This window comes from Anser anser, assembly GCF_964211835.1.
Source record: "Anser anser genome assembly, chromosome: 2".
Lineage (NCBI taxonomy): Eukaryota > Metazoa > Chordata > Aves > Anseriformes > Anatidae > Anser > Anser anser.
The window spans coordinates 117,353,214-117,367,511 of record NC_139721.1 but is presented as its reverse complement, the minus strand read 5'-3'; the positions used below and the strand labels follow the sequence as shown (position 1 = coordinate 117,367,511).

The following is a 14,298-nucleotide window of genomic DNA, read 5'->3' as shown; positions in this document are numbered from 1 at the left end:
TGGAGGCAGCAGGGCAGAAGCAAGCCGTAAAAGATTTTTAAATGTGAGACAGGGGTGTTATCACAGGGCTGGACAGGACCTTCAGAATCCCTTTGTCCAGCTCCCCAGTCCTAATGCAGGACCAGCTACCGCTGGCTCACCTACACCTGACAGATGTGTCTCAGACACCCGGAGGCAGAGAAACACCCTCCTCCAGCAATTTATTATGCTACTTGTTATCCTCATCATAAACATATTTGCCTAAGAACTAACCTGATTCTCTGTAATTAAAGCCCATTATTTCTGTCTAATGCACCATGAATAAGTAAGAGTTGTTTTCCCCTTCTCTTTCAGGCAATCTTTATATCTGAAGGCTAATATCATATCTCCACAGTCTTTCCAAGACTACAGAACTGAAGTATGTCCTATTTTTCCTTTTTGACCAGATTTTTGCAGACATCAAACCATTATCAACACTCTCTGCTGAGCCCTCACCGACTGGTCCATATCCTACTCTTAGAACAATGCTCAAAATTGGACATAATACTTCGGATACTCTGCGCTGGTGCGGCCTCACCTCGAGTACTGTGTGCAGTTCTGGGCACCACAGTACAAAAAGGACATTAAACTGTTGGAGAGTGTCCAGAGGAGGGCGATGAAGATGGTGAAGGGCCTAGAGGGGAAGACAGATGAGGAACGGCTGAGGTCACTGGGCCTGTTCACCCTGGAGAAGAGGAGGCTGAGGGGGGACCTCATCGCAGTCTACAGCTTCCTCGCGAAGGGGAGTGGAGAGGCAGGTGACCTATTCTCTGTTACCACCAGTGATAGGACCCATGGGAACGGTGTTAAGCTGAGGCAGGGGAAGTTTAGGCTGGACATCAGGAAGAGGTTCTTCACCGAGAGGGTGGTCGCACACTGGAACAGGCTCCCCAGTGAAGTAGTCAGTGCACCAAGCCTGTCTGAATTTAAGAAGCGATTGGACTGTGCACTTATTCACATGGTCTAAACTTTTGGGCAGACCTGTGCGGTGCCAGGAGTTGGACTTGATGATCCTTATGGGTCCCTTCCAACTCGGGATATTCTATGATTCTATGAGATCCTTCTTATGCAAGAGAAGCTTCTAATGTCCTGCAAGCGACAAGTCTTGTACTCTCATACTTTAGAATTACATTTGACTTTTTTTCTGAGCACCATGACACTGATACTATTTATATTTATGATCATTTCAGATTTTTCTTTGCCAGCTGTTTCTAACCCTGCAATTTTGCATCTGGTGATTACTTAAATGGATAATTTGCACTCCTTCTTTTTGGACTGCCTTCCATAAGCCAACTGCCGCCATCCTCATTCACATTTCCAAAATTAAGGATTTCACCAAAAATATTTGTCTGTGGCTGCAAGCAATGTAGCTCAGAGAGCCTGGAAGAAGACCAGTAATTTCAGAATGCAGACGTCCTTGTTTCCTAGGATCTTGTTCACTGCAACCCCTTAACTCACCCTTAACTCATAGCTCTCTTTTCTTGCCAGTTAAACAGGTTCCAATAAAAATTGTTGTGTTCCTGTGAACTGTGAGAAGCAAGTTACACAACCTTCTTTGAGATTCTCGGATGAGAGGTGATACATAATTATGATAGATTATTCTCAATATATTATTAAATTGTGGGTTTTGTATCTGACAATGAATTATGGCATCTGGGGAGCAGGACAGATACATCTCTATGACTTCTCTGCTTTTCCCAAGACATACAGACAACACTGTAAAATACATTAAGCTCTTGCACTGAAAGCTGTGGGTGTTGTGTACCAGAAACCTCTTCAGATATGTTAAATATGTGTGTCTCCAGTATGATGCAGAACTTGGAAGGGAAACTGTCCTTCAGCTAGCCTCCTTTAAAGACAGCAGGACTTTTCCTCATGAATGACTCAAATCCCTACAGCTCCTTTTGCTGCTTTGGAAAATTTTGTAGCTTTCAAGTGGCATTGGGCAGACAAAAACCTAAAGCTTGGGAGCTCTCATGCAGGTGACAGCCAGCTCACAGCTCCAGAGAACGTAATTTATTCTGATGTTCCCATTACTGGATCACATTAATAAAACTAGCTCTCTAATCCATTAGCATTGTTATGACACAGTGAGGGCCCCACATATGTAAATATGTGTATTTGTGTTCAAACATTTACCAGTTGTTAATTATATGGTCAGCAAAATGAATCTTCCATCTGGCAATAATGTGCCAAGATCATTGCCTCAAACTGTCATTAGTGATTTAGGATCAGCAGACTATCATTGTGATAACTGATAAGAAATCAGTATTCTCTAGCAGGAAATTGCCCTTTTCATTCATGCAGTGTACAAAAAGCATCTCACTGGTGAAAAGAGCCACTTCTCCAGATGCTGCCATCTATTATATAACATATTTATTGTTTGTGTATCAGTGTAAATCATCTCCTGAACATCATCATAACAAGTATCAGCTGATCTGATTGCCAGAAAGTGAGTCCTAAACAGCAATAACTCATGGGCCTAGAAAATATTTGCCTAAGTTCAGGGTTAAAGACATGCCTGAACTTGCAAAATGGCTTATTATAATTAACCATCAGGAGTCTGGTTTGACTTCTGCTTCAAAAACTTTCAGTTTAAAACTTTGCTTTCAGAGAAAAGATATTTTGTGCAACTTGATGTGAAAAGTGCAGGAAGTAAATGCCTCTCTTCTTTCAAAAATACAGACATTAGAATCCACTTAAGACCTAGCAGACCTCATTACGTTTCCAGAACATGCTTTTTTCATGAACATTTTATTAGAAGCATGACCTATCAGTGAACAAATGGATGTAGAAACCTCAGAGATTTAAGAGGTGAAGCAAAGAGAGAATTAAGAGGTGAAGTTAAGGTTATTTGTGGTGACAGCCACATATAAATTACTACACAGTCCTGATCTAAGACAGCCACATGTCCAATAATATGTATCATACTTAATACATTTCCAAGAGGCAGGAATAGGAACAGAATGTAAAAGCAGCTGCTCTGTTTTATAGAGGGGGGCACGCACATGAAGTCATTCCTATTTACCTCCTATGAACGTCATCTCAACTAGATTTCTGGTCCGTGCTGCCAAGGGATATCAGCTCTGGGTAAGACAGAGGCAAGAAATTCCCCTAAAGATGATCTAAATTTGCCTTACTACATCCAAATGCAAATAGGCTAACGACAGATCTTAAGAGATTGCTGTGATTAAAACTGAATTCCCATGTTGCTCTTTGATCCTATTTCCAATTTCAAATATATAAAAGGTGCCTTGCTATTTTTATTTAAGAAGTACGAACAGATGCAACATTTTGGATAAAAGCACCAAGGCACTAACACCAGCTGTGTATAGCACATCTTATTCCCCAGCCACTTTTGAACCCACCAAATACTTTCTATGAATGGTGGCAGAGACACAGCAAATATACTACATTTTAACACAAAGAGAGACCAGACAGCAGCTAGGTGCCAGTGGCTTTAACTCTGCTCTCATGAAGAAAAAGTTTTGGGAATGAGTTCACAGATACCAAGAAAACGCTGCAAGAGAAGAAGTTCAGACATATGTGTCCATAACGAAGAAAATTTCATTCTCTATAACTGCTAACACTTTTCTTTCTTTTTTCCTGGTAGAGCCAATTTTATTGCTGTAATCATCCCTTCTGTACATATGATACTTGCTGTACCATACTCATCTCTCTTCAAGATTTGCTTTGTTCCCTATAGTACTGATCAGCTCACAGCTTTTTTACATTTGAATTACACCTCTCCCTGTTCCTGTTAAAGATCTGTGCCTGAAAATAGTCAATGAAAACATGCAGGAAAAAAAAGATATCCATATCACAAGAGGCAATAATGCTATCACAGGAAATAGCTTATCAATAGCATAAAACGTCTTCAAATTTAATTAGTATGTAGTGTATGCAACCCATTTATGATTAGTTATAATAATAACTCACAATAATAGCAAACTAAATTTTAAATTAGTTTTCTAAAGACTGCTACAGTAATTCATACAAAAAGATAAAGTATGTAAAAACAAAGCAGTACAAACTGTACAAGTAATTCCATTAACTTTGACTAGCAGGATTAATGTAGAACTGAAAAATCCTACAGCTTCAGAGATCACACTGCAATGGCAAACCCAAGAGTTTCCTGGGGATAACTGAGGTGTTTAACTGGTTAGGTAAACTTAGGAAGTGTACTGTGTGAATGACTTCCTTGTGCTCTGAGTCAGCCCTGCTAGAAAATGACATTCATATCTAATAAAGTACATTATTCATCCCACTAATGAATTGAGCAACTTCATTTAGAGGAGATCAAAGGCCAAGTATTTAAAGGTATTTAGATACCTAAGGAGGCCTACAGACATCTAATGAGATTTAGGAATTCAAATACCTTGAAAAAAGTGGTCATATGTCTTTTGCACTACAGAAGCAGTAGAGTGATTATTAAACAAATATTCTCATACAGACAATTTCAATTTAATTAATTCAGGTGCAATCATGGCTCTCTTAGCTTTTCTCTAATTCAAGACCAAGGGGGTTTGCATTGGTTGAAACTGAAATAGCAAGCATTTTTAAGTGCATAATCTGTTAATGACATATAGTATTAAAACCACACAAGAAACAGCAATAGTCCTTACCAAGAAGGTTTTCAATATAATTTGTACATATATGCATGTATGAAAAATACGAAATCTCTAAATTATACTTGAAAAGGTTCTTGAGAGGCAAAGAAGTGCATCTGCTTTTTTTTTTTTTTTCTGTACAGGTGCTACTAATCCTGGTACTTAATTCCTGTGTGATTAAGAACTGAACTTTGGCTACTAGAAAGTTTGAGCCCTTACTGTATTAACTTATGTAATTTTATTGCATTATGAAGTTTATGCAATACAAAACAGAACACTCCAATAAGAGAGCTCACAACACAAGAACATTAACACACAAACAGAAAAGGGTTTGGGGTTTTCCTATCCCAACTGACTACCCTGACAATTAGGCTATCAATTCTTTGACAAGGTTTATCTCTGTAGGATTTTTTTCACTGTTTTTTGACAGACAATAATAATAATAATAATAATCCATGTCCTGCCCCTTGAAACAAACACAGTTTTTCTGAGTGACGAAAAAGCAACAGAAATACAAAAGCTTCATTAAATGGGGATTCAGTTGGAAGTGACTAGTCAGAGTGAGTGCCTGAACACTGTTCCTAGGGATGTGGAAGGGGAAAGTGATTAAAAGGGCACAGAGAAAGGGAAGAATTTACTGTTGCAGACAGTATCTGTAAAACCAGCAACAAGGATGAGGTGATTCATAGCACCTAAAGCACCTGTATGAAAACAAGAAGTAACCTCTATAAAGTGATGTCCCGAAATAGCTGTTAAAATATTACTCATCATGATTTCACTACTTATCACCAAGACACTGGTACCTATGCTTAGCAGTGTCTATGCAAACAACGGTAACTACGTTGCAGAGCTAGAATCAGCCAGAAGACCAAGTCAGATGCAGAACCTGATGGAGCATCCCAAGGCACTAACACTGCAGTGGAAAGCACAGTGCCAAACCACTGCTCTATCCCAACACTCACGCTCCAAGTGAAGAGAGTGGTCACATGCAGCAAAAACCTTCCAGAATTTCACAAGTATGCTTCAAATTCAAAACAATCTTTGTTAGGTTAAAAGCACAACACCATATAGTATCTTTGCTTAAGTGTATGATTCTGTATGCCATAGGACTGTACCACTTCATTAACTGCTAAAAAGTGGTATTGATAGATACTAGATATTTTTATACAGTTACTTAGAAATGAACTGCAACATGAAAAATATTAACATTTTTTTTTAAAAAGCACAGTCTGCTGTTATGCATCTTAACCTACTATTTGGCAATTTCACTTTATTTAAGTAATAAATAATACAGCTTGGAAAGCTTAATTGGTTAGAGTATAGTACTTATTGTCAATGTAAAGTTCCTTAAGAAACTCCATTTTATAAGCTACTATAAAAACAGACCACATTTTAAGATGATGCTACTAACTGAGAAAAATTTGTTTGAACTTTCAAGTTTAGTACCTTCTCTAATATTTTAGGGCTTTCTTGATCTTATTAGCATACCAATTGGCAACTAGCTTTTACACAGAACATATTTGCTAGCATTCTGCAATTCAGCACATTACCAGGACACCCTGAAGTTGCTGGTAAAATGGAATGTAAATGGAGCCTTTCAGAGTGAAAGGAACAGATTTTTAGTACTCTAAAACAAAATAAAACAACAACAGCAAGCAAGCAAGCAAACAAACAAACAAAAAAAACATCATTTAAACCCCTCCCTAAATATTCAAGAGATGATCTGCTACTGTTTTATATGAAAGGGGAACTCCTGAGTATCATGATGAAAAAACAAACCACTTTAAGGAAATGTATTTATTTAGTGCACAGAGTTTTTGTTATGTACACTCAGCAGGCATCTATCCATGACTAGCTGTTGTACTGCGTATAAATACTGCAGCATATGGAATGCCTGTTGACATATCTCTTCTTCACGTCCAGATATAACTGACTGCATGCCAGGATGCTGTTAACCACACTATTTACCAGCAGAGGCACAAAATTGGCTTGTCCCAGCAGGAACAGTAGAGAAAATTGTTGCTGAATATCCAGCAGGGTATCCGTGGACAGTGTATGTTCAGGACCTAACAGGCTACAGCTCTTATTACTCTCTTGGGACACAGATTCATTACAGCATTTGGGAGAGGGCAATTAATAACGACACTTTCCGAAGGACTGCATTTCTCCATCTTTCTCATCCAAGATCCCAAATTTCCAATAGACTTGTACTAATTAGGCTGCATGTAAGATGTACCCAGACTGGTATTCCTAAAGAACGACAGAGTTTCTGTCAGCCTACTGCATAACCATTCTCTTGCCTTTCCCACTACGTATTACTCTGATAATTTTCTTTAAGGTAGGAGTATTACATAATGTGGGCAAAAATGTAGGTTTACGATACATCTAAATGATGATCTACCAACAGGTCCAGGTAACAGTGAATCTCTTCTAGATCAGCTATTACCTAGAACAGAGCAAAAGAAATTGGCACATTCGTGTGGAGCAGGTAGGGAATCAGTCTTTCAGACTATGCCTGAAATCTACAGCCTGTCTGGATGTCACAGATAAGACCTACTTGCAATGGGAAAGTGATTTGACAGGCAGGAACACACAGCACGCAAAATCACAAAATCACAGCATTTTATTCAGCCATTAAATTGATGTAGAGCAACAAATTCATGTCAAAAATAGCTCAGGAAAAGCCAAGACTCTATTATCATCATAAAAAAAATGTAGTAATTAAAACAAACAGCTAAATCTGAGTCTAAGCTCCATATATATAGCTTGTGCTGTAAGATTTTCAATTTGAACTCCTCATAATGGCTTTGCTTCGATGACAATCCCAGCACTAACAACTTGGGATTTAAAATCAGTTGAGAAACTATATAAAGTTAAAACAAACAAACAAACTAGAAAGTGGAATAATAAAAATAAATAAATAAATAAAACAGCAAAAAAGTCTAAGCATGGATAAGAGCCCTCGAGGCTATGTTACTGTGAACAGATTTCACACTGTTATTATTTTTTCTTGGTTACCATTAAAATTACACTGCAACCAACCCAGCTGTGTGCTACTTATAGAGATCAAATCATTATAAAGACATGTTTATGCTACTGGCAGCAGCAACAACATTTTTTCCCCTCGTTTTCAAGTCAATTAGGAGAGAAAAACATTGTAATAACTTTTTCTTTCTCATTCTCCTTGGCATTACAGGAATAGTTTATTTTCATTGATTAAGGCCACAAAATACCCACAAGTCTGTCAAAAAAGAACAGACTTTACTAACTACCAATACTTTCATGTTAAGCTCTCAAGTTAGTAGGTATATATATATTTCTTATTAATTCTCTCACTGAGTAGACTTCTTTTTCAGCTTGTTTGATCCAAATGGCTTTGACCATTCTTAAACAACAGCATGAAGAGAAACAAAGGGATTAATGTGCAGTGGATGCTGAAGGAACAACAGAAGGTGAGAAATAAGAAACAAAATCTTTGCAGCATCTTCCATTGCAAGTAACACTGTGCAGAAGTTTATGTGGAAACACTAAAAAAAAATAATCTAAGCAAAAGCACTGCTTGATCTCACCACCCAATCTACACCAGACCACAGACTGGAAACCCAGTTTACACTCAGCTTAATGAAACTGAGACCATCCTCAGCATTACTATTATGGACAGAACGGAGATCTGTGTTATAAGGCCCTACACAACAAAAAGCCTGCCAGGTGGAAATAAATTCTGTGATACCTGGGACACTGTAGCATGCTATCAGTCAGCAATATAAGAATTTGCTGCAGACCTGGCTCCAACAACCTCTAGATATCGATCCTGGGGGTAAGACTCATCACCCTTAAATTTAGTCACCAAAAAAGTTAGGTATGTACTCTAAGCCAGATGTCTAGACTCTCTTGATAAGTGATGGAGAAAGACAGGTATCTCATGAAGGCAATTTATCCTATACTATGATGGGTGTCTCAGGTGGAATGAATCAACCTCTGGAACTGTTTCTCTCCATTGAACTGAAGATGGAAATCAGAAGAGTAACTTAGTCTAGACATCTAACTTTAGGATGACTGAGAGTCAGGGAAATGTATCCAACTCTATCTCTCTATTTGCCACATCACCAGGCACTACACTATGTGAATAAAGTGTATTTGTAAGCAAACCTTGGAACTTGCTTTAAATCCCATGTAGCATTAGGAACCACAACTTTCTCCCAAATCAGCCTATCTATTAGCACTGACATAATGAGTTTGTGCTTTTACTGTACACAGCCAATTGCTGATGCTGTTTCCTACAGAACTGGCTGACTTGAAGCTCCACTACACAGCAGTAAATCAAACCAGCAGAAATTCTTAATTATCCTGTTCAAAGCACTGATTAAGAATTTTGTCATGAATGACAAATCTCACCCATCAGTCTTTTAACCAAATGATATATTTCATATACATTGAAAACATTAGTGACGAGAAAAAAATAGCAGTGATACCTACTTGTCCAAGAGTGCATTCCATGCCACCAAGAAAATCTGCCTCCTTTAACCCATTGTGATTGCTGCTAATGTCGTGGACTTCAAACCTCAACCGCTGCACCTCTTCAAAATAGAAGTCCACTGTGAACAGCTTGGAGAAGACGGGATTTATACAGGTTCGAATCACTTCTGTCCTGTCAACCTGCCAAATGGAAAAGAGGTCGTATGAGTGGCTTCTCGTTCTAGCAGTGATGGACTATGATGAGTCCTTCAAACACAGTTTTGCTCAGTTATCAGGATTGACAGCTGTGACCGTGACCACAGGCACCATAGCTGCCATAGCTATAGCCATAGCTGCCTTTTCTGTGCAGGGCTGGCCGTGCGCACAAGGCAAGGCCAACTTTCCTTGCCTCTCCCTTCCAGCACATCTTTGGAAGGTCTTGGTAGGAACACAGGGCACAGCGTGCAGCCTCCTTTGCAGGGTGAACAATGACTGTCCCCAGCTGGGTATATGAGATCAGACAGAAGGCAGAGCCAGTTGCTGAGCACAAGCAAAGCAACTGTCTTGTGCTGGCTGTGTTGCTCCAACCATTGATGGTGGGACAATTCTAGGGAGCTTATAATGGCAGCTTTTAGTGAAACGATGTTTGGATATTAAATCAGGCAGAAGGAGAGGATGTGATCAACAGAGGAAGGCTGAGAGAGATCCAGCCACAGTCAGCTCCAGCAGAGGGAAGATGTCACAAAAATACAGAACTCAGTGGAGACAATAGCACAGACTGTGGAAAGTAAATTCACGTAAAACCATCTACAAAACAATTCAATTGTGATCAACAGAACTACACTAAGGATGAATTTGGCCAGTCAGGAAAAAAAGAGAAAAATCTTATAAATGCTATAAGGATGGTTTGAACTAAATCCCTACAAGACTTGTTACTTCACCAAGCTGGTCTTATTTTCTTATTGGAACCATTTAAAAACAAATGAGACAAACAATCAAATATGTTAAAGTTATCATGCCTCAGCAAGTTATCCCCTTTCAGTTTAATCACAATAATTGAGCCAAGACGTGTTTTTAGCACAGCTAAGACAACTGAAGCTGGCATACCTCACTTTAGCTTGGAGATGACTTGCCACATACAGTCTGCTAGTCTATTATTGGATGGCCAAATCTTCTCCACCTGGTCATAATTTGATCACTTTGGAGCATATATTCATATCTTTAGATGTCATTAATTTTACTTAACAAAGGTAATAACAACCTTTAGCTCATTCCCTACTGCTAAGCAATTTTTAGCTCAGCATATATACTCAAAGAACCTCCTGGTCACAGCAATATTTCTGCGCTTAGATTTAGCAGAGAGATCATGGGAGACAATGAGAAATTTCCTTTCCCTCAATGAAAAATATGGTCTGGGTTTCCCCTAAGTGGTCATTGCAAACAACAGTGGCAGAGTGGTATGGGATAACTTGCTCTGTGATTATCTAGGGATAATAACTGTGAAATTAACTATAGAATAACTACAGAATTTACATCTCCAGCAGTGCCAATCCATCACTACAGAAGAGCAGCAGAGTGATACAGTTTTATCAAACTAAGTGAAAAAGCAAGCAAAACCCCAAGAAATTACTCATTTTGGACAACTTGCACGACTAAGGAGTAGAGAACTGGATAGATAGCAAACAACTTTTCATAAAAATATATCAATTTTTCTACCTCGCCAAGTAGCATTACAAGAATCTGATGCATTATATGCTGCTTACCACTACGTCCAAGCCTTACAACTGCTGAAGAAACACCAATGAATCTACATTCTTAATTCCTAAAAAAAAAAAAAAAGCGCTCTCTGAGTGTTTTCCAGTTCTCTTAAAATGCAGTACTTGGGTTTCCTATTTTTGAAGTAGGTCTTTGCTACTTTTCATTATGATGCATTACTGGTGACAGCGAAAGCAAGGAAGCAATTTTCTTTTTCTCAGGCTCTTTGCTTTGGTACAAAATAAAAACAAAACCCTGATAATTCTATAAGATTAAAAGAACTGATCCTAAAACGAAGGAGGACTTGGGCACATCAGTCACAAGACAGGAGGTGGTTGGTGTGCCATGGAACGGACAAATTAAATTGCTCAGAGGAAGAGTGATGAGATCCTTTGTCTGATTCCTGATCAGGAGCATCTGTTGTGCAAAAAATGACAGCCACTTGCTTCACTTTTCAGAGTTTATAACACATTAGCCTTGCTAGTAGTTATCGGCAAGGACACAAAGAGTCAAGTAAATCAAAAGTGGGAAAAAAAATCATCAGTTCCTGTTAGCAGAGATTTATTTTAGTGCTCATGAAAGGTGTCAGATTGACAGCTCTAACAGCTGAAATCCCTTAGTTAATCATCAAACAGGTGCTACCAGTCATCAAACAGATGCAAACCAGTGGTACCAGTGCTGTCTCCTCACATGGCTGTGTCAATGTGCTCTGACTATGACAAAACCATCACATAAAAGAAAGCAGCCTTACTTACAAGCTCAATTCTTAATCCCTTTGCTTAGTCTAGGCAAAAAATGATGGTTCTGATAACAATGATGCAAAGCACAATAAGAATAATGTAAGTAGGAAAGGATTTTAGATACCTTACTTCAGGTACTAAGACTATTTCAAAAAATTTTTGATCTCTACTTGGTATTAAAGTGGCTTGAATTCTCTCTAACCGCTACAACATGAAATACTCACTACTTCAGGTATCCAGTCAGTTGAATGGGATGTCCTGAGATCTCTTCTAAGTGGAAAGTGATTTGATCCACTTGCAGAAGAGCAGTCATTTCATGAAACAGTGAAGCAAGAGATCCCATAATTAAAACATTTAAATGTTCTGTTTTAAACTATTCTGTATAACCACTGTAATCTCCTAAATTCATTCCTTGTAGCCGTGTAAAATGCTAATTTAATGGCAACCAAATCATTTAAATTGTTTAACTGGTATGGCAGCTCTCCTCAAGCAGTAACCGAAGTTTTTCTGTCATTGTTTCTCCTCATCTCTGGCACACTGCTGCTGGGATGTGGGGAAACAGCTCTCCACTGTGAAATGCAGATTTATACTTATGCTCAACACAGGTTAAATATGTGACTGCTCAATGGAGTGAAGTGCCTGAAAATGGAGGCACAGGTCTGGCCACAGTGACATTAAGAATTTCAGTCTCGCATAGCAGTAGGACACTGTTTGCTTTTTCCAGCCTGTGACTGACTGACAACCTTCCCTTGACAGACACTGTACTGAAATAAAGCCATTCCACTGAATTTCCCCAGTCTTCCCACATTATTGAGATGATACATCAAGCCAGCATGTCAGAGTATTGGATTACATGAGAAAAATCTATATCGAAAGAAGCAATGCCAACAGCTCCACAGTGATAGAAAATTCTTCATTCCCCTCTCAGCAGCAAGCAGCGTACAATAGCATTAAGCCCTGTTAGTCTGCCCTGTTCCCAGTCTGCTTTGTCAGCAGTATTTCACAGTTACTCTATGCGTTGCCTAGAAAGTCTAACACAGTCCTTAGCACAGGAAGTCCGGCTCCATTCCCTCGTTTTCACTACCGTGCTGCAGGGCTGAGCACCAGTAACCATCAGGTTTGATTCATGCTAGAGAAGCACGGGTGAGCAGAGCAATTCAGTAAATTCACTGAAGTGAAATCTGGAGATATGCTTCAGAGAGAGAGTCTAGCCCTGAGCACAAGTCCAGTTGACGAGACATCAACCAGCAGCTGACAAGACATCACCTGCATGCCAAAACAGAATGATGAACACCATCAACCATATTAGATTTCCATTACTTTTGCTGAAGAGAGCTTTTAAGTTCAACAACAGCATGCTACAAACAAGCAGCACTTAAACTTTTTCTCTTGTTACAGAGAACATGGAACTCTTGGGCAACCTAACCCTGAGGGCAGGTGGATTTCTCAGGACACAGACAAGGGTCATGCCCACAGCTTTTGGATTTGTTGACACCTGACGTTTGAGCCATCTGCTATTTCTGGACTTTGCTGGAACAGGGAATTTCTCCAATTCATTAAAGCAGGATGATTTTTCAGAAGAAAGAATGGACAGCAACATGCACCTTTCAGCTGTGTCATCAGCTAAAACTGACCTTAAAAAGAGCAGTGCTTCAGCTGCCACCAGGGTCTGAACATCTGCTTTGTGGTACAGCTTTAGCAGCACATTTCCTTCAAGGACAATTTATACAGAAAAAAGGACTTGCATCTTCCCCTCCCGGGATGGACTCATGCTGCTTTCCCTCTTCATCTCTTTAGGCCCTTGTCACTCCACAGAAGGCGGCACCCTGCTGACTAGCTAGGATTACTTGGCAGGCCCATCTGGATGCAGCCACCCTGTGAGCTTCCCCTTAGGGAACTGTGAATGACATACAAACACCAAAGTAGGCCTCCACAGCATAAAGCTCCATCTCAGTAGAACGAACTAAAATATTGAAAAGGACTTCTAGGACCATAAGACCTTTTCCTACCCCAAACTTTGGAGGTTTGATTAGGTTATTGCAGGCATTCCAGCCAACAGAATCAAACAGGCATCCCTAACCTTCTTACTATTTCTTCTCTGTTTCTTCAGGTTAATCTTATCTACCTTACCAGGCTTTGCTTTGGGCCTTCTGAATCCTCCCATCAAATCCAGAGGAAGCTGGAAGCCAGGTCTGAAAGCTTTCTCTCAGTATTATTTGCTGTGCATGGACAGTTAGCAGAAGTGTTTTCCTGGTTTCCCATCTATCCACCATCACAGCTGAAGAACTACAGAACTGCCTTTGCAGTCAGACAACATCAAATTAAAGAAAACTCAAAGGACAGATGAACAAATAATAAATTTCAGGCTTCTCATGCTGTTTGCATCTTTTCCTCTGTGAGCTACAGAAAAGCAGTGAGCTCTGTAAAACTGTGATAAACTTGGTAACTTCCATGAGGAAAATTCTTCATCCTAGCTATAATTACACTGATGGAAGTAGCACAGTTGTTAAAGTACAGGCTGAGGATCTCCTCTCCATTTTCTACCTTCAGTTGAAAACTGAAGTAAAGGAGAAGAAGCCAGCCTGAGGGGATTTTTTTTTCTTTTGCTATCAAAATTAGATGAAGTATAAGCTATTACATACAAAGGATGAACAAGGATCAGGCAGAAGTTCACTCTGGTGAAGTTCACCTGGTATCTAAGGCTTAAAAATGACCATAAA

At 39.3% G+C, this 14,298-nt stretch overlaps 1 protein-coding gene across 3 annotated transcripts in view; it reads right to left on the bottom strand.

The window, feature by feature from the left end:
• Positions 1 to 14,298, bottom strand: part of CPNE4 (copine 4) — a 293,591-nt gene that overhangs the window by 108,610 nt on the left and 170,683 nt on the right. For all 3 annotated transcript variants that reach the window (XM_083825879.1, XM_083825877.1, XM_083825878.1), the window contains exon 3: positions 9,105 to 9,284. In XM_083825879.1, the coding sequence (XP_083682005.1) occupies positions 9,105 to 9,284 (180 nt within the window). The remainder of the gene's footprint in view (positions 1 to 9,104; positions 9,285 to 14,298) is intronic.